The 26,168-nt window shown below is 39.2% G+C and overlaps 1 protein-coding gene across 1 annotated transcript; it reads left to right on the top strand.

The window, feature by feature from the left end:
* The first annotated feature begins 1,147 nt into the window (after nucleotides 1-1,147).
* On the top strand, nucleotides 1,148-17,067 carry LOC135468383 (methyltransferase-like protein 27). The gene is made up of 5 exons (XM_064746616.1): nucleotides 1,148-1,465; nucleotides 12,267-12,395; nucleotides 15,075-15,210; nucleotides 15,992-16,084; nucleotides 16,720-17,067. The coding sequence occupies exons 1-5, from the start codon at nucleotides 1,343-1,345 to the stop codon at nucleotides 16,902-16,904; spliced, it is 666 nt and encodes a 221-aa protein (XP_064602686.1). The 5' UTR covers nucleotides 1,148-1,342; the 3' UTR covers nucleotides 16,905-17,067.
* Nucleotides 17,068-26,168: the final 9,101 nt, after the last annotated feature.

Genomic DNA, 26,168 nt, shown 5'->3' with positions numbered 1-26,168 from the left:
TGATCATACCGTCAAGTAAAGATTAAGCGATCATGTATTTCTACACGTTAATATACATGTGCATTTCTGATAAGCCTCGGGTTGTGTTCTGCTACAAATAGCTGTTACCATTCAATAGGTTATTATAAACACGACATATAAAATCAGGTTAAGTTAGATGACTGTCTATGCGATTTGTAGAGATACAAGATGGCTCATTATAATATCAGCGTAATAGACATTTTCGTGTTTGACTGGCCTTAAACAGTGTAAGGCACTCCCAGACGTGTAGTAATGGCCTAGTTGTCAGTACCTCACATAAACGACTTGTTCTAAATAGAGGTGTTCCTCTTTATTATTGTCGACGACAGATGGACGGCAAAAACAAACACGGTGGGATCATTCACACATGACATGTTACATATACATGATTGAAAGAACAATAATACTGCAGCTAATATTTGGCAGTTTATTGGCAATAAACCCATATCTATACAGAGATGTAACGCCATTATGTACCAACTAAATGCAAGTTTCATATTTAAGATCCTTTCCATCTTAACAACAAAAATGGTACCTCCATGGCCGTCGTAAGTGAAATATTCTTGAGTAAAAGCACTAATCAAATAAATAAAGAACAAGAAAAGATGAAAATGACATTTATGCAAAATTTAATTTGCTTATATTTTACGTTCAAATGTATATTGGCACATATTTTCACACATTGTCTGTCCATATTTCTATGTCAATGTATCTGTTTCTCCTTATTTATGCAAGGTTTATGGAACCTGTAATGTAAACCATATCAAACCAAAGCTAACTAAACGTACTTAGCGGGTATTTCACACATATATTAGGGCCTAGAACATAGAAATGAAGGCTCTAGTATGTAGAAATGAAGGCTCTAGAACATAGAAATGAAGGCTCTAGTATGTAGAAATGAAGGTCACCAAAGAGTGAAACTTGTTTCTCAAATGAGTCAGAACACAAAACTGAAATGAAGTATAACAATTTATATCAATAGCAATATACATCAATTTATAGCTGTAACGCCCATAATGCCACCTTTCATCCAATGATCATGAGACACACTGTACCTATATGGTCCTTGTCCCATAGACAAGAAGGAAAGAGGTCACTGATATCGCTGTCTTTGTTTGACTGGCAAGGTAAATGCGTACCCCGGTTGGTGAGTTAAAGCAGCCATGTTTTTATCGTACAGGAGGCGTGGACAGCGAGCAGGTGTAGGTAGGTTGTAAGGCGATACAAAGGCCTTACGTAGCTGCCAGGTCCCGAACCACATATACAGCAGATTGGAACAAGACACTCGCCACAACAGTCCGACTTTTATACTCGGGTCATCATGGAATCGGAGAGAGACAACCAGGCATATGGGAAGAATTATGGGGCGCACAGACCTGGCATAACAAGCCAGGAAATGGCAGATTACTACAGTAACTGGGCCAAGTCAGGCGATTATGAAAAGGTATATACATTTGCATAACTATGTACATAAATCAGCTTTATACATCTCTTATCCACGAATACGCGATATAGTGATAGGTATTCTATCGTTATTCTACCCTCTGCGGGTATAGGGCGCTTCTGTACTGATTGTCGGTATAGGACTTGCAAACTACACACATAATATGTTGCTTGGCACCAGCTGTCTCATTGACCTTGATCAATCATACTGCAGGCTATAGTCTGTTTCGTCAGCTTTTATAACGCTCACACCTGAGGGAACTGAATCATGCTTAAATTGGGCAACGCTTATGTGAGCTTTCGATAGATTTAAGTACTGAAGATTTTGTTGTACTTACACCTACAAAGAATTGATGACGTCACGATCTGAGGTAACCTCAGTTTAAACTTTACTGTTCTCACTTAAGTTCTGTTCGAATTTAACTGGTAAGTTTGTCGAACGGGGCAGCATAAAGTTGCGCAATTTTTGATACAGATTAATGTATACATCTGAGATAGCAGAACTGGGCGTGGCCGAGGGGTTAAAAGTACTTGTATTTCAAACATGGGTCACACAAGGCACGGGTTCAGTCGCGGCCTTTTGCACATTTGTACATCACCAGCCCTCACTGTTTGTGGGCCCTAGGTAACACTGCATTATAAGTGAAACATTACTGAGTATGCATGGCGTTAAACAAGAATCAAATAAATAAATAATAATGTATATTTGAATATAAGCGAATGGGCCTTCTCTTATAAATAAATTATTTATTTATTTAATTGGTGTTTTACGCCGTACTCAATGATATTTCACTTGAATGACGGCGGCCAGCATTATGGTGGGAGTCTAACACGCGCAACACTCTACACCTGCTGGGTAAAAGATATAATCCACGCGTATACAGTGGATTATGTCTAATACTAGTACATATGTAAAGGTCGGATTTCATGATAATAATATAATTTACATAACATCTAAATGTGTAGTGTATGTCATGAACACCGTATCTCTGCTGTCCTTTCACCTTAGCTGAAAAACATATGCGGATCACTCTTGCTCATATAGTGTTGCGTACTGTCTGTTTGACATAGCAGAGTGTCTGATAGAATGTCATAACAAGACTGTAGTCTGGTTTAAATGAATAATCACCCTTAAACAAGTGCCTGTCATCGACCATATCATGTTAAGAACAAAGCGAATATTTTACAGACGTCTTACATATATTCAGACGCTTGACAACTTTCTCGAAATGCTGGTGGCATTGAGACGTCCTGCTTATATTTTCTGTGAGAGTTTATCTAAAACGCTTTTGAATCATTTCTGCTTGTGTACACTTTTAAAAACAATGAATTTCCAGTTTCTCGTGGCCGTAAGCTGTCAGTGAACGAAGATATAAAATAAAGTGTAAAATACCTTGAATCGATTGCACAGTGAATTTAGTTGGATAGCCATGCGGTGACATATTCTTAAGACAAAACTAGACGTGAATGTTTACTGGATGTTTCTGTTGAGGTCAGGAGGACTTGCCAGTTGCCTGGTTCCACAGTGTAACACAGCTCTTCTGACCTCACCTGCGCTGGTCGATTGCAAGGTACTAAGGTATAACATGAGTCCACTAGCCTCTGATAAACTGGGCGATCGCAAGGTACTAGAGCATAAATTGGCTCTTCTGACCCAGATGAACTGAATGATCACAAGGTTCTAGAGTATAAAATGGCTCTACTAGTAAACAGAGCGATCACAAGGTACTGGAGAATAGCATTCCACTAGTCTCTAATAAACAGAGCGATCGAAAGGTACCGGAGCATAACTTGGCTTCAGTCACCTTAGATAAACTGAGCGATTTCAAGGTTTTGAAATATAAGTCTCCGCTGACGTCAGATGAACTGAGCCATCGCAAGGTACTGGAGTATGACGTGATCCCACATGCATCTGAGGAAGTGATCGATTGCAAGGTATTAGATTATAATATGTCTTCACCTGACTTAGCCCAGACTTGTTTTTTCACTAAGCATGCAGGTACGAATTGGCTAAATGAACACCCATAAGTAACCTGACCGTACCGGTGTCTTATATCATATATATCTTAACACACGGAAGTAAGTATTGACAAATAGAGGAGACAAACTGCAGCTTTGCAGTGTGAGTACCCTGGAAAACTCAGCAGAGCCATGAACTCTTTATAAGGCTTGGTAGACTGACAGTGTTCGATCTACATACCCAGGGCGTGAATTAAGGCCAGCACTAACCTACATCGAGGTGACTGTTAGTATGATAATGACCCGTAACCTGGAGGTCTAGGTATATGGTTTTCAGCGCACGATTTATCTGCACACACTTAAAGGTAATTCAAGCTGTCATTGTAACGACATTCGCCAATAACTGCGGGACGGCACTCCCCTCCCCGTTCCCCACACACTTATCTATTACAAACAAACCCAAGCGTGTCGGAAAAGTGCCTATCAATTGCCTATCCAGTCAACTACACATGCACAACCACACATTGGCTGAATTAATATGTGATTTATATTTTTGCTTTTGTTTTTTGCACCATTTTCACCAAGCAATCACATATTAATTCTGTAATTGTCTCGTCCTTTCAACTAAAAGCTTAAGGGGATGAAGAGGTTTTCCTTTCACTTGAGTATGGTGGATCAGGTCTTTGGGCCATTTTAACTTATGCCGGCTCGGCCATTATTTTTGCGATAATTGAAAGTCACTATGATATGGTTGAAATTTTGCCTAGGTGAAGTATATTTGTTTGATTGGTGTTTTTCTCCGTACCCAAGAATATTTCACTTATACAACGGCGGACATCATTATGGTAGGAGGAAACCGGGCAAAACCTTTGGGGGGGGGGAACCACGACCATCCACAGGTTGCCGACAGACCTTCCCACGTACGGCCGGAGAGGAATCCAGCATGAGCTAGACGTTAACCATCTCGGTCACGGAGGACCCCACGTCTTGCTATAAGACATACTGATCCATTCAGTTAAACATAAAGTTTCGGCTAAGTGCAGCCCAAACGATAGGTTTGTGTGGGAATATACAGACTTATACCTGAAGGTTATGATTGGGGAAATTTAATTAAGGCAGACCTTGTACCACTTCTTCGTAGCTGATAAGATACGTAATACACCTAAAGAGCATAGTAAATTTGTTTGAGACTGAAATACTGCGCGTGAGAACGGGCAGGCCCAAATCACGTGGTACCTTCTATTTTACACACTGGTCGACATATCCATCCGACAAATCACGAACAAGCCACGCAATCCACTCCAGTTCAAGGATTCTCGATTCTCTGGGAACAATGCCGTTATGCGAGCTCGGTACATATGCACCATTCTGCCAAAAGTTATTCCCTATTGCGACAATCTGTCATGCACTCGTTCATTATTTTCACAGCAGGAGTATAAACAAGAGCATGAAAGCCAAAACAGAATTCGATGACTCCCCCCCCCCCCACAGTATGAACCGAAACCTAAACTGCACACTTCAGCAGTTATTTGTGTAGCCAACCTGATGTAACTTTTTGACATAAATATGAACACACATGTATACACCGTACATAAACCATAAACCTTGTACTTTAAAAATCCAAACGTAATCATAAGCCTATCGGAAAATGACTTAATGAACGTGGTCGCAGAACATTTCCCGCCAACATATGTCGGTTTGGATGCTAATTTTATTCATTCGCCTAGAACATTTCTTAAGTCTTTCCATCATTATTGAAAACTGCCCATTGCTTCTGTTTGTATTAATTCGTCTTAATTTTGTACTTAATGTACTTTCTTAGTTCATTGGTGGTTTGTGCCGAACGGTGTATTGGTAAAAAGCCGTGGGATCATTGCCCTGGAAAGTCCATTTTGATTGAAGGCTGGTATACGAATGTCTGTTTCGATGCCTAGATGCAAGTCGTGTAGAAACAAATCACTATTTGCTGTTACACTACCTCTTTGCTTTTGAGCACAACTGTACAGAAGCAGTGGTGTGTGTTAAATGTTTTGATGGTTTAAAATGAATGAATGTATGGTTTTAACGCCATTTTCGTAGTACTTAACATGTTAGAACAAGGAAACAGTTGTTTCCTCTGATGTGTTATTAAACTATAAACTAACTTGACCGACTTTGAATTCGTCAAGTTTACCCCCATGCAAACTATAGCGAAGTATTTTAAGCTGTGTACCCTATCACTCTCCACATCCACTTACATACTTTCGTCCGACCTACAAAGGTCTCTTGTCACTGATAGAGCCAACCTACTGGTATATGTACAGCGTCATGCTTGTGGCAGTATTTTGTTCTCGTAAACTTACACAGTCCATTGAATGTTAATGTATAAAATTGTATATATGTAAAGACCATGATGGCAGACCCCCCCCCCCCACCCCACGCTTTCGTGTTTCATGTTTCTTTGTACAGTGTCAAGATCTAAATTTAGAGGCAGGCAATTAAGTGGTAAACTGTTCACCAGCTATTCTCTCACGACCAAGCCTATCCGTAACCGCGATGTGGTGTGTGTACGGATACTAAGGTGTACTATTCCCAGTGTATGCTTGATGGCCTCAAACCTGCTGGTGTAATACGAACCGTTCAGGCTTCGATGGTTAAAGCGACGGCTTGTCACTGACATCAAAGCGTCGCCAGTGAGATCGCGTGTTTATATCTCAGCGATCGTTGGTTCGGCTGTTGTTTAGTGAGGTGTGGAATAACTGATGGGGTTTTATGTGTAGGTGACTGTCTAAAATCGCTTCGTTTAGTGTCAGGGTTAAGCTTAATAGCCCAATATCTGAGCATTTATTTTACGCACCAGCATTTTGGAGCAATTCTGTTGTTGGTCAGCACTAAAGGCCCAAATTCCATCCACCCATTTGGATGTACGCACACGAAGGACTTATATTTGGAAGAAAATAAATTTATAGACAGGTCTATAATGTGTTTGGACATATTCTAAATGTGTAGAATATGACGACAGCGTAGTTTTGGGTTCAGTATGTGTTTTGACTGCCATTTAAAAAAACTGACGTCACTGTTGCGAGGGAAATCAGAAAAAGGCCGTTTAAAATAGTATTTAATTGTTGGGTAGAATTATGTCTTTTAATGTTTATTGTTTATTTAGTGTTCACGTCTTCAGTGGAAAAGGAATTTTTACAGTATTTAAAATGGCGGATGTTAAACTACCGGGCAAAAGAAACGTATAACTTTTAAATGCAGTTTTTTCTATGGAAAAATAAGTTGAATAAGTTTTAACGTTGTGCGAATACGTTTGCACATAAGCACCCTGTGTACACATCACTTTTTAACGAGATTCATTGAAACTGGTGTAAGACATCATGAAAAATCGGAAAAACAGAGTTTCGGGCCCTGTTGAAAATTCTCGATAATGACCGCTGTATAAATACCGATGTAGCACATGGTAAGGGTGCAATACCATAAAAACATCTAACAGATGCCGAGACTCACACAAGCAAAACGTGACAGAGCCACTGGTATGGCCAACATTGGGGCCAGCCAACACCACATTGCCAGAACATTCAATTGCAGTCAAGCCACCATCAGCAGACTGTTGGGTTGTTACCGCCTAACAGGCAGGACACAAGATCGTCCAAGATCGGGCAGGCCAAGTGTTACAACGCCTGGCGAAGACCGGTACATCCGCACAATCCACCTGCGTAACCGGTTTGTGACGGCGACGTCAACGGCGGAAACGGCGGAAACGGCACTGGGACACCCCATCAGCAGACGCACAGTCTTACGACGACTCCGTGTAAGTGGTATCAGAGCCTATCGCCCCTTCCGTGGAATGGCATTGACTCCTCTACACCGTCAAAACAGGTTGCGTTGGGCAAGAGTTGTACTTCGATGGCAGCGACGAGACTGGGAAAGGGTGCTGTTCACTGATAAAAGCCGATATAACCTCTTCAGAAATGATGGTCGAATTCGTGTGTATCGACGCAGGGGAGAGCGATTGGCACAAAACTGCATTCAGAATGTCCACCCTTTTGGTGCTGGTTGGGTGCTTGTATGGGGCGGAATTTGTGGACAGGTGAGAACGAGATTGGTCATCATCCAGGGAAATCTGACTGGCCAAAGATACCGAGATGAAATATTGGAACCTGTTGTGGTGCCATTCGTGCATCAACAGCATAGGGGTATCCTTTTGCAGCAGGACAATGCACGACCTCATACCGCCAGAGTTGTACTAAATTATCTGGACACCATTGATGTCAACATACTGCCTTGGCCAGCACGATCGCCAGACATGAATCCCTTAGAGCATCTGTGGGATCATCTTGATCGACGTCTGAGACAACGCGTCCCTCCCCCACAAAACAGGCAACAGCTCGAACAGGCTTTATTTGAGGAGTTGGACAGAATTCCTGATGACGTCATCCGGCGGCTGACAACTTCCATGAGGAGACGTTTTTTGGCTTTAATTGATGCAATGGGTGCTCACACACGCTACCAACGATCTGTCTTATGACATGATAGGACATTAGGTACACCTTTTTAAGGGAGTCCCTTTACTTGCATTTGTGTAATTTTTCAGATTTACCCCATGCCTTCTTTACTCGGCCTGACAGCAAGTGTAATATCCATATGGCTTTGAATTTTTGAACAGAACTTGGAAAATGGTTTATTGCAATATAATGCTTATCATGTTGATACTGTCTGTCTTTCTTTCTCTTTCTTGTGGTGCTGAACAAGGTTATACGTTTCTTTTGCCCGGTAGTTTTATGTGCTGAGTTTTCATCACTAAATCTGATTATGTTCTGAAATCTTGATTAGGACATATTAGTTCCACTTTCTTGACTTACGTTATTTTTAGCCAGAGCCAAATCATATGTAATTACATCTCTCATTTATCTCTCGTTTTTGCAGCAAGCATGGAGGAGGTAAATATGTAATGATATCCATTACAAATGAATGCGCATGACAGTTTTGGTTTGCATCCTAAATCAGACGGTCCATGTATGAAGCTTTTGGTCGAATCAGATTGCTTATTTTTAAGGGCAGGGGCAAAGAGACGTCGTGTATATAACAACATTCTGTTTGGTTGTAATCGCTCAACATTTCCTGCCTACACAAGTCGGTTCCAAAGCATGCAAGAAATAAAAAAACACAAAAAAACACAAAATAAAAAAAAAATTATCTGCTTATGCTTTACGAGCACAACTATACAGAAACACTGACGAATTAAAGAAAGAAATAAAAAAGTGCATTCTTTGGAAAGACTTGTCTTGAGCGGGCAGTGTAGGTAAATTGCGGCTTGTTCCTTTTATTTCTCTGTTTCAAACACTTTCATACTTTCTAGAGCTGGAAAAAAAATTTTTATTATGACCTCAAATTGGCTCAGGATTTTACTCAGAGCCCTTATTTTGAGGAAAGAGACAAAAGGGGTGTGTGTGTATAACCACATAAAATTGGCGAGTTCATGAATTAAAAGGAGGGTGTGTGTAGAACAACATTAAATTGGCGGGTTCATGTATTAAAACGAGGATATGTGTGTAGAGCAACAGTAAATTGGCGGGTTCATGAATTAAAATGAGAGTGTGTGTAGAACAACATTAAATGGGCGGGTTCATGAATTAAAAGGACGGTGTGTGTAGGACATTTTATTAAATTGGCACAAGTGTTCCACCTTGAATTGTCCTGTCTTTGCATGATCTTTTTGTCAATTCAGATTCCTTATGTTGGCGGCAGAGGCACATTTAGGGCATGTATAAACGTCACAATACTTCATTGAGCAGGTACAACGATTTCGCCATATTGAAGGTTTTGGCTATATTTGGCAGTGATGGTAAACCTGCATTTGACGAAACCCCCATTTCTTCTCCTAAAATGACCTAAAACACGAAGGCCGGGTACGTTTCTTCAGTGTCATTTAGTATCAAGGCTAAAATTTATTTTTATTTCAGCACTCATTGCTCTTCTGAATACAACTCTACCATCCGTAAACTATCCACTACAAATGAGCCTGTGGCTGAAGCTTTTGTATAAACCGTCTCACTTGCCATAATTGATCGATCATTGAACGATTTGGTAGCTACCGAGATTCAATTCAAAAATTAAAAATTTTCAATTGATACTGTATTGCTTTTCGTTCAGCCAGTTATTGTATATTGTATATCACAGTCTGATATGTGTCGTGTCGAGTGTATGCCTATACCATCATAAGCCCGTGCGCACTTTATTTTGTGACGAATACTTAACTCACCTTTCGCTACAGATATGGATTATTCAGTCATTATACAAACAGAGACTATATCTTATTAAGTGAACCCAACAGGTTATATTTGATATTTTCCCGATATAATCCATAAACTTGACACCCATCGTACGAGCATAAATCATGCAATCAAATAAATTCATAAATTCTGCGTTATTATAATTAGCAAACTATTTTTGACATGAATAATATGACACAGTATGTTCCCTGCCCTGATTCCGTTGCTGTGCGGGCAAGGAATCAAACCTTGGGGGAGAAAGGAAAAAACAAGTAGAAGTCTCCATGGCAACGGCAAATCATGCATCATGCATGTGAGTTTTATTCGTAACCTGTAGTCCATGTAGATGAAGGGCTGCATGATATACCGTTGGAGAATACTACAGAGCTAGAGATTAACAATCTAACACAGGACGCTGTCCATTGGAGGAAATAGCTTCGAAGTATTTCTAATGATATCACCATGACATGAGGATCGATGGTCGCTATGCAGCAGAAAGACAAGGAAGGGAATTTATAGATCAAAATAGCCGAACGATCGATGGTCGCTATTCAACAACAACAAGGGACGGATCACCGCGCGCGGCTCTAGTCATTAGTTATGCTTAGGCCTATGTCATGCTGTTTGAAGTTGATAAGCTCTGACTTATGAGATGAAAGCCCTTGTCCGCATTAGCTGGATGTTTTATTTGTTGTTCAACAACCCAGAATTTGCTACTCTTTAAGGGATTATCACCATTTCATTGTAGCATAGGTTTTAAGGTGCAAGTGTGTAATGTTGACAACTGAACGACACATGGTGAGATGTCGACGCAAAATAAGGCAACGGGTATCAGTCAAGTAAAAAATAATACATTTTCTCTTCTAGCAGGTAAAATATAATTCTGTCATCGAAATGACAAAATAATAAGCAAACCAATAGACCTTTAGCATGTACTATAAAAAGCATGCCTGAATGCTTTGCGTGTCAGGAAATTGTGTGTTGAAGAAATTATAGAAAGGCTGCAGTATGTGTTGTTTTACCTGTTAGTTGTGTGCCAGGTCACGAAGTTATTTTAGACTTAAGCCAGACGTCGTCTTAACTTGTGGTATTATTCGTGAACTTAAGATTTGAACTTTAAAGTAACTTTCCCTTATTATCTAGAATTTCTAAGACAACTCTCAGTATTTAAATCAAAAGTCTTAAACTAAACAACGTTAGCACAGCAAGCTGTTCTCAGTTTAAGACAAAGTTTGACGTAAATCTAAGACTGCTTCGTTATCCTGAGGCTAATGTAGCTGCCTTACATTCACATTCTGCTTCCAGCATTCCAGCCGGTACATGGATACCTTTGCCATAGTTCAAAGTTGGTGAATTCTAATATTCCAGCTGGTACGTAGCTGCCTTTACCATAGTTCACATTTTAGCTCTAGTTTTCCAGCCAGTACATAGCTGCCTTTACCAAAATTCACATTTTAGTTGTAGTATTCCAACTGGTACATAGCTGCCTTTACCATAGTTCACATTTTAGTTCTAGTGTTCCAGCCAGTACATAGCTGCCTTACCATAGTTGACATTTTGGTTCTAGCATTCCATCCGGTACATAGCTGCCTTTACCAAAGTTCACATTTTGGTTCTGGTGCTCAAGCCAGTACATAGCTGTGTTTACCATAATTCATATGTTGTTATTGTATTCCATCCGGAACATACCTGCGTTTATCATAGTTCACATTTTAGTTGTAGAATTCCATCCCGTACATAGCTGCCTTTACCATAGGTCACATTTTGGCTGTAGTATTGTTTGTAAGGTCTAACATCACTGTTTTGATTCTATGCTTAAGTCGATCCGTGGCCGAGGGAGTTCAAGTCCAGTTCATGCTGGCTTCCTCTCCGGCCGCACGTGGGAAGGTCTTTCACCAACCCTGTAGAGGGTCGTGGTTTTCCCCCGGGTGTAACCCCACCATAACGCTGTTCGCCGTCGTATAAGTGAAATATTCTAGAGTACGGCGTAAAACAGGAGTCAAGTAAATATCAAGATTATTTTGATTAATCAGATATGTGTAAACAGCTGAAAATTTCCTTAATCAATTGTAATATCGTTAGTGCATGATTTAAGTATGTCGAGCCCGTAGTTCAACATTAAACTTCACATTTCTTGGTGTTTTTTTGTATTAATTGTGTTTAGGGCTGTTCAGTGTAAAAAAGGTTCACTTCCTTGTGTTTCTTGTAGAACGTGCTTAGGGAAGTTCAGTGTCAAACTGTACACTATCTTATGTCTATTGTAGGGCGTACTTAAGGCAGATGAATGTCAAACTCCACGTTTTTTTCGTGTTTCTGAAGGACTTCTGCCCAGGGTAGCTCATTTTTGAACTCCCCATTTCGTATGTGCTTTTCATTTAACATCCACACATATTTCCTAGACCCAGAAATACCCTTTTTTGTAGGACTTGTGTCTGGGGCAGATGAATATCAAACTTCATTTTTCCTACTCTTCTTGCAGGACTTGTGTCTATGGCAGATCAATGTAAAACTCCACGTTTCCTACCCTTTCTTGTATTACTTGTGTCTGTGGCAGATCAATGTTAAATTTCACGTTTCCTAACCTTGTAGGACTTGTGTCCAGGGCGGTATAACGGACCCACGATCTGTGCTCAGGCGTTGGCTGATCATTACAAGGAAAACAGAGAGACCGTCAAAATCTTAGACGTAGCCGCTGGAACTGGTTTTTTGGGAGAACAGGTTTGTTCGCTTTGAAATAATATTTCTGTCAAAATGAGCTTCGGTTAGCAGACTATACTATAGAAATAAAGATGTATAGAAAATATGACATATCTATTTAGTCAACCACAACAACCTCGTAGAGTCCAGTAAAACTGATAATAACAAATAATAAATAGCAACAGTGGCATCAGAGAATATTAAGATAATTATACTGTAGTCTTTTGATTTACTGTCTGTATTATATGTGTAACTCACTGTATGTCACTGTGTACGCACTGCCACCCTTGCCTTTCGTCTTTATGCAAGCTGTACAAAGTGATGTGCTTGACGTTTATATTTCTGCTAAGAAACTTTGGTTAGAATACTTTTTCTGATTCATATTGTTTGTAAATTCACCACTACACAAGCTTGTTTTCGAGGCGAAAGCATTGCCTTGAGTGACATCATAATTAATAAAATTACCATGGAGGGCTGGATTTGATCCCACGTCCTCATTGGTCAGAACCCGATCCCGAGCTTTCGATTGCCAGGCTACCGAAACAGCCAGGACTGTATATAATTATATTGTGTTATGCCTGTAACAGACGTATCACACCATCACATGCCACTTTTACAGTTGACTGCGACCAGAGGGATATAGGCCTGGTTATGAACCCCGTCTGTGAACATTGCATTATATTTTTGTATTTTTTTATGTGTCAGTGTCTGACCTAGATTTTTCTCTCTTTGTACGTTATAGCCTGCACTGTAATTCACTCGAGCTTTCTCGAGGCTTCGGTGTTAGGAGTTTAGAGTCATTGTAAATAGAGTGTACATTCTGGAAAATATGTTTGGTGTTGTAAACATGTTTACGATCAAACCACCCAGAATTTTCTTTTGCGTTAGTCTGTATATATGAACGACGGAGTTGTGAAGGTCGCAGCCATTCATTCAAGTCCACTTTGAGCTTTGAGCAGTTATTTTCTCAAGTACATTTGAGAGCAATCAAATTTACTCTCATTCACTGTGAACAATTTTACTGGTTTTGGAGATATCGGCTTTCACGCCATTAGACATTCGTCATTTGTACTCAATTAACTGTACAGAGCACTTTGTGAGCATGTGTTTGGTCACTTGCTGTATTTTGGAGACTTTATTTTGGAGCTTGTATCGCTCATTGTCTCTTTGTGCCATTACATACATTTCGTCTCAGTTTACTTTGAAAGTGACTTGTGTATATTTCCGAGGAAACCTATATCGACAGATCGGCCTCACGTTCGCTACAGTCAACCCGTTACACATTCACAGGCTGTAAGATACTATATATATATATATATTGTATTGTTTTGTATATTATTTTCAGTTGTATTATATGTCTGTTTTGTTAAAATATATGTATTTAAATTATTTTATAATAAGACAGTTGTTTCTCATCTTTACCCTCCGATAGCGGTACTCTTACAGCCTTCGCACAATCCTTCTGCACATCCTTTGTAAAGCATGCTGCATTATTAACGATTTCCCATAATGACAACTCTGTAAAATGCTTAACAGTAAACGTCATCTATAAATTAACGTCTACCTGAGTACTCAGTGACTGAGAAGAAATGCTCCTAGCAGCATGACTGAAATGAGATATCGATTAATCGTCTGCTCAGCTGCTGACTACACGCGTGTTCTGATGGAAGCTTGTATGCACAGCATTTGATGGGAGCGTTTATGACTGAATTGGTGAGGGTCAACATGATGAAAAACCATTCGCAATATGAGTGAGTGAGTGCTTGGGGTTTAACGTCGTACTCAACAATTTTTCAGTCATATGACGACGAAGGAATCCTTAGGGTGCATGCACGTGTAATGTGCCTCCTTGTTGCAGGACGGATTTCCACCGCTCTTTTATTTAGTGCTGCTTCACTCAGACTTACCGAAGGCAGGTAAGCCGCTCCGCCTGGTTGATACGGGTCAACCAGTCGTTGCACTATCCCCTTCATGCTGAACGCCAAACGAGGAAGTTACAACTTCCTCTTTTAAAGTCTTAGGTGTGACTCGATCAAGGATTGATCCTGGATCTACCGGTCCCGAAGCGGATGCTCCATTCGCAATATGAAGATTTTCAGCTAATTCGTGAACCATTGGTTAGCGCGCTAGCGCAGAGCAGTGACCCGGGATCAATGCGATGACTAATGCGATCGCTGTAGGTTCAAGTCCAGCTCATGCTGGATTCCTCTTTGGTCGGACGTGGGAAAGTTTGCCAGCAACCTGCGGGTGATCATGGGTTTCCTCCGGGCTCTGTCCAAGTTTCTCCCACCATAATGGTGACCGCCGTTGCATAAGTGCGATATTGATGACTACAGCGTAAAACAGTCATCAAATAAATAAATACATACGCTAGAACAACTGGACACTTCCTGTTTTCTCGCACTTACAGTTTTACTCGCTCGGACTCGGAGTTGAAAATATTGTCTAAAAACATGCTTCATGTTCCTTTAACATGCCATCTATTCATCTATCTGTAAAATCACTCTTATTCACGATTAAAATTGCATCAATATCAAAATTAAGCAATTCAACAACCTGCTTATCATGGACACCGACAGTACGCGTTCTACATGGACACCTTTACTGTCTCCTAACCTAGATATTAACCGTGTCTATCTAAAGCATGTAACATGGGCTTTATGAGTATGTCGTTTTATAACAAGCGCTTTTCCGTTACAGCTGACCAAACTTGGTTTCCGCAACCTGGATGCTTTGGATCCCGCACAAGGAATGCTGGATGTTGCCAAGGAGAAAGGAATCTACCACCGGCTAGTATGTGACTTCTTAGGTCCCAATCAATTGGACATTGACAAAGGTAATGGTTGGAATAGTATTATGATGATATATAAATACAACAGACCATATTTATTGTATGGACTATAAGAATATATAATTAACGAAATTCAGAGGAAATGTACTTAAATTTAGAATTAGATCAATTAGCTGCAACGAAAGATACGAGAATTGCTATATTTGACACTCATTTCACACATTATTTATTGCATTAATATGTTACACCGCACTCAAGCATTTATTTATTTATTTGATTGGTGTTTTACGCCGCACTCAAGAATATTTCACTTATACCACGGCTGCCAGCATTATGGTGGGAGGAAACCGGGCAGAACCCGGGGGAAACCCACGACCATCCGCAGGTTTCTGCAGGCCTTCCCACGTGCGACCGGAGAGGAAGCCAGCATGAGCTGGACTTGAACCGCACTCAAGTATATTTCACTTATACTACGTTGGCTACCATTATGGTGGGTAAAACCACTCATTTACAGTTCTAAATAAATAAGTAAATAAATGCAGTTCTCTTTTTCACATTTCTCTATCTTACTAGCAGACTTTTCAATGTCGAACTCTACATACACACTATGGGAGTTCTGATTTTCTGACTTTGGAAAGCGCAAGAAGCAAACTGGCAGCTCTTTCAGTTGTCAGTGTATTTGACAGGTTAGGTTAGGGCTGTTGTTTGGAATGAATCTTCAGTCTAGATGACGACACTGAAACGACACGGTGTAAGTTTTTATCTGGCTCAGACAGTTTATTCCAACAAAATGAATCTCCATTGTGTCTTGTTTTCTAACCATTAGACAGCTATGACTGTGCCGCCATTGCCGGTGGTATGGGAGAGGGACACATTCCGTACAAGGGGTTGGATGAGCTTATACGCATTGTGAAGCAAGGTGGGTGTGAGAAGATACCTAGCCATTGCGGGTATAAAAACTTAAAGCCACTTAATGGCCACTGTAAATAATGAGATAACAGAATGGAGAGAAAATTACTCAAAATTGGAATAAACGGAGTTTTGTGAGTTTCCATTGATGGATATGAACTACTACGTATGGGCATACATAACGACAGGGAACTTGCATGTATGAACATGGGATAGGGATATATCATCATCGGAGGGGATGGGAAATATATCATCATTGGTGGGGATGGGGAATATATCATTATGGGTAGAGATGGGGAATATATCATCATTGGAGGGGATGGGAAATATATCATTGGTGGGGATGGGGAATATATATAATTATTGGTCTGAATGGTGAATGTATCATTGTAGTGGATGGGGAGTATATCATTATTAGTGGAGATGGGGAATATATCATCGTTGGAGGGGATGGGGAATATATCTTTTTATGAGTATGGGGAATATATCGTCAATGGAGTGGATGGGGAATATATCATCACTGGAGGGGATAGGGAATATATTATTATTGGTGGGGATGGGAAATATATCGTCATTGGAGATGGGTTATTTTGTTCGTGGATGGAGCGTGTTGCCCCTTTATCTTGACTGCGACGTCTTTTTCAGGTGGCCTCATTTGCATCGTGATGAGAGAGGAATATCTGTCAACCGTGGAAGAGTATCGTGGAAATTTGGAAAAGCACATGCAAAGTCTGGTTGACTCGGGCAAATGGGCGAGGATATCGAGAAATGTAGTCCCTAACTACTCCTTCAACAAAAATGGTGTTGTGTTCAAGTACCGCGTATGCTAACATGTTATTCTGGTTTTTTTGTTTTTGTTTTTCTTTTGCGAGTGCAATGATGGGATTTTACAGTCTATATATTTATCAATATAACTATGACATGTTTGGGATACGTTTTTTAAATGAATTCATTTGGGTTTTGACAAGTAAAATACCGGTATAATAAATCACATGACTGTCTGTGTATTATTCCTTCTATAACAGAATTATGTCTGACGGGTTCAATGATAATTGCCCAACGCCATACTCAGAAAGTTTTCACGTATCCGATAGTGGCCATTTTTATGAAACTGGATTGCCCGGGTTAAACCATTGACGTTCGGCAAGTTACTGACATGTGACGTACAGATATGAACACCATATCGGTGGAAGACGTTACAGCGTCGTGGCCATTTTTTTTTTTGTTACCAAGGAAAAGGAATGAGGTTTTATCCTACAGTGGGTAAGATGGACTGGTACGCCTTGTCAAATGTAAGCCTTTAATTCAAATGAAATCAATTAATGAATAAATTCGTAAGCTTAACGCTATATTCATCAAGCCTAAGTAGACCGATGTGAAGTTATTAAATATACCGACATTTGAAGACATCACGAACGAAAACAATACCACTGTCGCTTGACACCAGGGACAAAAATGAGAGACTACATTCCTCTAGGTATTTACAGCGACAGAGCCAGGAAATGTGCGTGTGCATTCAAACAAATACATTTATGACAGGCCAACAGATAATAACCCTAGAGCATAAAGCTTAATTATGTATACTTACATACATGTTTGAAGTTATTTTGACAAGAAGAAATAAATTAAATACATGTAAATATGTGTTCATGGAAATTGAATGAACGTACATTTGCGTTTATGTTATCGCTTGAGGTTACAAATGTCTCTTTATCGTTGAAAAATGCTACTGCATGTGTACTGAGTGTAACTTCTTTTTTATACTTTTCTTTTTCATGTTGCTACTTTTTAAGCATTCATGTGAACAGGTTGAGTAAGACGGAGTTTAGCGGTTAAGCGTGACCATCTGCCAACTATCGCACTGTCGTCGCTGTTCTGGTTTAACCCTCTATGCTTTAGTCTTTCATCTACAGGCATTTGATTGGTGGTCAACAAAGGTGTTAAAATATTTCTGTGGAACTGTAATCGTCGTATTCAGGGAATGAAAATATATACATTTCTATAGTACTGTTTATCCCACGCATAAACTGTGGATTAAAGTGAAATTCATTACCTCATGTGTACTGTTATCATCTCCGGGTGTCAACCGTAAAGATTTCACTGGGCCACGTTGGAAGAATGACATAATGAGCGGGGATGAAAAGGACAACACCCAGCTTTGGTCATGTCTTAGATAGTCAACGAAAGTAAAGCCGCTTGTCGTCAACAGGACCCCAAAAACAATGAGATCCAGGAAGCCTAATTATTCCCTGTCCACGGATAGGATCGAACCGTGATCTCTGGTGTGTCAGCGATCTGGAATCGAAAACATGCATAACCCTGGGTAGATTTATTCCACAATCAATCAATCAATCAACTGATAAGGTTGGAAACTCCTGGACACCCAGAGAGCAAAAACTTCTGTCACAGCCGACGGTGGAAACTCTCAAAGCAAAGACAACACATGTCTGTCCAGTCAGTGAATGGTCAAGGGGAATCCCAGTCCAGATTGCCAATCAGATTTAATCGACTGGTCCAAGTTAGTCCGAGGTCATTCTGTGCACAAATTTTCAACTAAAGTGAAAAATTCTTTAGTTTGGGGTTAAACGACAATGAATCGAAATACCTGCTCAACAATATGTAAAGTTGCTGAGAGACAAACAGACAAATAAACGCACGTAGGTTTTTGTCAGATGTAATAAGAATGATTAGAATTCATAAAAACTAATAACCGTTAATATTAATTTTTGTTACTTTTCATTTTGGAAACTGTTCATTTTGTAAAAGCTATAATGGGCTTGCGCACTAACTTTGTTTGCTGAAAGTCGCCACAGTCATTAACTGTAATTCTCCTAATTTTGAGGAAATCTGGCTTGCTCCTTGTAGCCGACATAATACAAGTTTCTCTTTTCGCACAGGGTTAGTCCATCTAATGGACAACATATACATATCCTTTGTATTAAAAAAAAGCTGAGAAATGTAATTTTTGGCTTTGTGTACTGCTAATATCTGTCCTAAAAGAATTGGGAGAGTATTGGGAACCAGTATGTCCTTTACAGAAGTGTTGATCCAGGTTCGGCAAGTTTTCGGGTCATGAGGACCATACATTTGACAAATTACTAGTTAGAAACATGTTGATGACGTTTATATTCGTACCAGATCACACAAAAGAGTACTTAACATTTCCAGTTTGTTTCTCGAAAGCTGAAACGTGTCTCCTGTTAACTTACCAGGGCTACAAATGAAATGCTTGGAGTCTCCAACATCTCATCACAATTGACAAGTTTGTAATGTGCCAAACTGACGCAGACTTTACAGCCGACAGTCGGCACTTATAGCGTTATCTACACATAGCACTACCGTGACCATGGTTTTGTGAGCATTATAGCTCTGGTAGCAACCTGGAAAGTTTACAATACATCCTGTACTAGAGAGAGGCGTTTCCCACATTTTTATAATAAAATGATTACTTGAGTGACTGATTTATAATTAAAATCGTACACAAAGGTTATTACTACAGTTGAACAGGATATTTTATACTTTTATCGAACTTTGGGGCCTATATGACTACCATCAAGTGACACGAACCATTGCATAATAATTTTTAACGTACATGAACATATATATACAATATTAAAACAGAGAAAAGGTTATTACTACTGTTGAACAAGATATTTTATACTTTTATCGAACGTTAACTAATTATACAAATATGCAAAACAACAAAACATATGTCAAAGTTTAGCACATACCATGCAGTATGTACAAATATTTGTACCATATGGTCTGAAAGCTTCAGGTATATTTGAAAATGCAAATATGTATTTATTTATTTAATTGTTGCCTAAAGGCATACTGAAGAAATTTTCACTGTAATACGATAACGGGCAGTTTGCAAATATGTACAAAACATTTTACATGTGTCAAAGAAAAGTTGCTTAGATATATGTATCTTCAATTCTTTGGTACATATGTTCAAGGAAATGTTTAAAATAATTGCATATATGTTAAATAGTCTTTTTCAATAATAAGGATGTTTCCGTATGGTAGGGAAAGGAAGTAAGGGTTGATCTCTTTCTGAGAGATTTTTTTTTCGTGAAGGTATGTCATTGGGAGGCTTTATCGCAGATAACACAAAATATCAATACGTCAATAGCAGCTGTGCTAACCGCCACGATGCGTTGCATACATTTTCCAGAAAGTCAGAATACATTGAATTACCTTGTTGATTTTAACTACTGGGGGGAAAGCAAAATATCGCATAAGCAGAATAAAGGCCCATACGCGACAATGTATATTTAAGATTTCTATGTATGTATATTAAACGTTTAGTTAACATATGCAAAAAGAATGGCACATGTGCACGCTTGCTTTGTACCTACATGTAAGTTAACACCAAAACGACATGTCATATGGGTGAGCACCACGATGGTTCTCAGCCATGACCATTACACAGCCATGGCTGAGAAACTAATCATTACCATAATTGCTCAACATTTTCACATATGAAAGAACAACTTTCATTGCGAGCTTAGGCTCCTTTTTGTTTGATTTTGGAGATATAACCATATTGTTTGGGTTGGTCAACTTCAGGGCTTCACAAAAAGCATGTATGTATGCTTGACATTTGCTAACTATGCTTGAGTTATTAGGTATGTAGACAAAGTATTTTTCATTCCTATGACTATGAGGAGTTATTAGGTGTCTAGACAAAGTATTTTTCAGTCCATACAGAATAGAGCCCCAGAGTTTGTTTGGATAAAGACGTTGCAGAAAAGGTTGAATAATTACAGTAGATGATTCCATGGGTATGGGCTTACTGGTACTACACAAAACATAGGCCTATGTCTTCAACTCACATACCGTCAGAGCCCTGGACGCGTCATCAGCGTTGTTGTCTACAAATGATACTTTTACAACTCACCGTGGGGCAAATCACCTACATGCAGAATACCTGCATCTAAAAAGTTACAATTTAGGATAATACACCCGCTAGAAATCGACAATTTTTAAATAAGGGTACTGACACGAGAAACAAGTGACTCGCAGAACAACGCTGACCTTATTGCTCTCGGGCATGTAGGCTTGCAGGGGTGGCTTCCCTTTATTTTATCAGACCTGTGGTTGAGTGACAAATGGTTATACTCTAAAGTTGAACACATTTATTCTTTTATCTTCAATACTGAGTTTTGCGAACTTAAAAGGCAATTTCGCAACATAGTCGTTTTTTTATATAGTTATTTCTTTAGTCAATACCAACAGTTATTGTCCCAACACGAACAAAAGGCTACACACAAACGCTAATCACTGAGCCATTTTCCAATTTTGCCAAATTTATGACATTAAAATCAAGTCTTGAACGCATAGAGAATCTTCACTGAACGGTTGCGTTGATCATTTGTGCATTTGTGTGCTTGTCTTTATACTATTATAGAACAAAATGCTTTTTTCGCATTTTACATGTAAGTGGATTGAATCCATAAAGTTTAAATTAACAAACTACGCGGAACATACAAGAAATCGCCAATTAAATTAACAAACTGCGCGGAACATGTAAGAAATCGCCAGTTAAAAATAAATGTGTCACTTATAAATCTGGGGTCTTTACGTCAGACTTAACATTTTTACACTCATCTGAGGACGAGGAGTGAATGTGTCTTCTTGTGACATGGCAAGTCCATGCCGCCAATTGCTGCGGCCACTGAAGTATTATGCCAGACACCAGACATGACATCCCAACCAGTCACATTATACCGACATCAGATCAACTAGTTCTATAGCCTCTACGTGGCGAGCGTCAAGTGAGGCAGCAGCAATTAGCATTTTTAAAGTCTCAACCCGGTTTTGTTCACTGGTCTCTTTTAAATCAATGTAGCTTTTTAAGTTATTATTTAAAATTTATGTAATTGAAAATTGCGCCATCTGTATTAATGCCTTTCTTACTCGATGGAACAAGTTTATACAGGCGACAAAGTGTGGTACTGTAATATTACTACCGCTTTTATGTTATACTAATGCTTTCACCTGTCCACTACGGGTTTGCTGTTGGACATTATATATTTTTGTTTTGATATTTTCAATATCTTCTATGTATAAAGGATAGAACAAACCCCAGGGGGTTTTGTTCCGCCCCTATTTTGTTTGTATATGTTATTGAAAGCAAAATCTATTTTATGTTGAATAAATGAAATACCATCATAAACTTAAAGTTAAATTTACGGTTCGTGCCTCTGATAAAAAAAAATTCCCTCAAAATCGCCATCGCCTATATATATGTTTAAGAAACATAAATGAAAACTTCTTGAATGGGTTTAAAACACTTGTCAGTCTTAATTTTCTGACAAACTCAGCACGCAGGTTTAACACCAGGTTTATCACTGGTTCGTTATTTGAATTCACATTTCCAGTGACGCACTGGCTCGAGTATGGTGCTAGCATGTTATTAATTATTCTCATGTCACAAAGTTTATGTGTATTTTGCTGTAATATTTAAGGACGATTCATTATGTATTTGCATGGCCCATGTAGGCACTGAAAATGACAACGTCTTTATAGCCTGAAGACAATCCAAGAAAAATCCATCACTGTACACCATCGTTCCTTTATACGGGTATCTAAGTTTAGACCAATATAAATCATCAGCCTGCGTATGGTCATGGGTTTCCCCCGGGCTCTGCCCGGTTTCCCTCTCCCATCATAATGCTGGCCGCCGTCGTATAAGTGAAATATTCTTGAGTCTGGCGTAAAGCAATGAACAAATTTATTTAATTTGATGGGTGTTTTGCGCTGTACTCAAGAATATTTCACTTATACGACTACGGCCAGCATGGTGGGAGGAAACCGGGCAGAGCCTGGAGGAAACCCACGACCATCCGCAGGTTGACGGAAGACCTCCCCACTTACAGTCGGAGAGGAAGCCAGCATGAGCTGGACTTGAACTCACAGCGACCACATTGGTGAGAGGCTAGCGCGCTAACCACAGAGGCCACGACAGGCGGTATATACGGTACAGATAATGGCGAACTACATGTACAGGCCTAACACGCTACTATGAGGACTTTCTTTTAAGGTTACATATAGGCCTCCTCAGGCTTTTTTTAGGCCTTCAACTAAACCAAGTTTTAATATGAAAGCATTATGATGTAAGGGAACCCACTATCAAGCGTCGGTTGCGGAGCAGATATATACACATATTCACAGGCCAAGGGAAGTAACTCTGAACGCTTCACGTTTGAAACGGGCAGGTAATGGTACCTGCCCTTTAAAGGCGTGCATGTTGATTCCACCAGTTGGATGGTGCTTACCTGGATATAGACAAAAACCATGCAGTTCGAAAGGGTAAGATACGTGTTCTTCCACGTAAAGAAAAACACTGGATTTACTTATTATTAGATTTAGAACTATTCTTCTTATTTTGTAGACCTTTGAGTAGCACTAAAAACTTGCACATCCAGTCGTAACTTTTTTCTGAATCTTCGGATACGGGTAGGCTACCAATGCGGCATTATACAGGAATGAATGATTATGGCTTAACGTATTAACAGGTGCAGTTATAGGAAAACTGTCCTACATGAGAACTTTAGGCGCTTAATCAGCAGAAAACCATGTTCTACATGTTAAACAGTTTTGATACCTACCGATGCTACCTAACTGAGAAACTATTCAGTTTGATACAACCTTACCGCTTCCGGAGTAGTCATTTATCTTTGATAACTACTGATGCTGTCATACTCAAGCAGTCTTGATAGCTACCTGTACTCCCATACTAAAACAGTCTTGATACCAATCTGTACTCCCACAGTAAAGCAGTCTTGATAGCTACCTGTACTCCCATAGTAAAGCAGCCTTTATTTCTACCTGTACTCCCACAGTAAAGCAGTCTTTATTTCTAACTCTACTCCCACGGTAAAGCAGTTTTGATACTTACCTGTATTCCCACAGTAAAGGAATCTTGATAGTTACAAATACTCTCACAGTAAAGCGGTCTTCATTTCTACCTGTACTCCCACAGTAAAGCACTCTTGATAGCTACTTGTACTCTCACACTAAAGCAGCCTTGATAGCTATCTGTACTCCCACGGTAAAGGAGTCTTGATAGTTACACATACTCAAACTGTAAAACAGTCTTTATTTCTGCCTGTACTGCATTAATAAAGCAGTCTTGATAGCAACATGTACTGCCACAGTAAAGCAGTCTTGATAACTATCGGCACCGTGCTACTAACCTTTGTGGAACTGTCTTGATAACTGTCTTGATAGATACTCTCATATAGTAAAACAGTGTAGATAAATACAGGTATTGCATTAGTAAAACATTGGTGGTAATTACAGATATACAGTATTAGTAAAATAGTCCTGATAGCTACCGATGCTGCCTCAGTGAAACAATGTTGATAACTACCGTAATAATACCGGATTCCTAATTTAATTTTGATAGATACTGTTAGTCCTACTGTATTAGGCCTGATAATTGTTGGTACTGCATTGGTAAAGCAATTTTAATATATCTACCAGTACTGCATTCGTAAAACATTCATGATAATTACCGGTACTGCAATGATAAAAGAATCTTGATATATCTACCAGTACTGCACTCGTAAAACAGTCTTAATTACAACTTATACTGCATTAGTGAAACATTCATCCTGATAGCTATCGGTATTACATACATAAAACAGCCTTGATTACAACCTATACAGCACTAGTGAAACATTCATCCTGATAGCTATCGGTATTACATACATAAAACAGCCTTGATTACAACCTGTACAGCACTAGTGAAACATTCATCCTGATAGCTATCGGTATTACATACATAAAACAGCCTTGATTACAACCTATACAGCATTAGTGAAACATTCATCCTGATAGCTATCGGTATTACATACATATAACAGCCTTGATTACAACCTGTACAGCACTCGTGAAACATTCATCCTGATAGCTATCGGTATTACATACATAAAACAGCCTTGATTACAACCTATACAGCATTAGTGAAACATTCATCCTGATAGCTATCGGTATTACATACATAAAACAGCCTTGATTACAACCTATACAGCATTAGTGAAACATTCATCCTGATAGCTATCGGTATTACATACATAAAACAGCCTTGATTACAACCTATACAGCACTAGTGAAACATTCATCCTGATAGCTATCGGTATTAGATACGTAAAACAGCCTCGATTACAACCTATACTGCATTAGTGAAACATTCATCCTGATAGCTATCGGTATTACATACATAAAACAGCCTTGATTACAACCTATATTGCATTAGTGAAACATTCATTCTGATAGCTATCGGTATTACATTCGACATTCGTAAAACAGTCTTGGTAATTACCAATGTTACCTTAGTGAAACAGTTTTGATATCTACCGGTAGTCTATTGTAGTAGCATCCTGTACAGACTCGCTCATGTGTTAATTTCAACTTATTTCAAGCTCTCTCTCTCTCTCTCTCTCTCTCTCTCTCTCTGGCTGGGATTCCATGGTTTATGGGCCATTCCTCCAAAGAACGGATTATGGGGACACCATTATGCTATATACTGACACAATTCATTTTAAGTTGAAAATATCTGCAAGGTGATCGTTAGACAAAATTTCATTGAAGGGGGTTAACTCTCTCTTCATTTCAGTCATCAATTAAAGTGTTTTGTGTTTTATAGAGAGGGGCTTCAGTGGGAACTCATATGAGAGAAATCAGTTTATGGAGCTTTTAGAGAAAGATTGTCAGGGGTACATAAAAAGAGAGTAGAATTTATGGGCCAAAAAAGGTACACGCATGATGTACTATGCAAAGTATTTGGAAAGTTATTTTGAAACATTAAAATTTATCATTTTATCAAACAATTTTGTGGATTTTTCTAATACTTTATATATACGTAATAGTTCTGTAATTCTTTCCAAATGTGAAATCATTTTGTGGAGAGTCAAACAGAATTTGTACACGGATTTTTCCAGAAATGTTACATATTTTTACCTTACAGTGTATTTCATATTCTGTATTTTAACTTCAGCATGCTACTTAGAAATCCAAACTAACATCATTATTATAATTAAGCCATGATTTATAGTAAACAAAACCGCACAAATTTGATTTCC

Source organism: Liolophura sinensis, chromosome 6 (assembly GCF_032854445.1).
Source record: "Liolophura sinensis isolate JHLJ2023 chromosome 6, CUHK_Ljap_v2, whole genome shotgun sequence".
Lineage (NCBI taxonomy): Eukaryota > Metazoa > Mollusca > Polyplacophora > Chitonida > Chitonidae > Liolophura > Liolophura sinensis.
The sequence above is the reverse complement of the archived record's forward strand: the minus strand, read 5'-3'. Positions and strand labels throughout refer to the sequence as shown.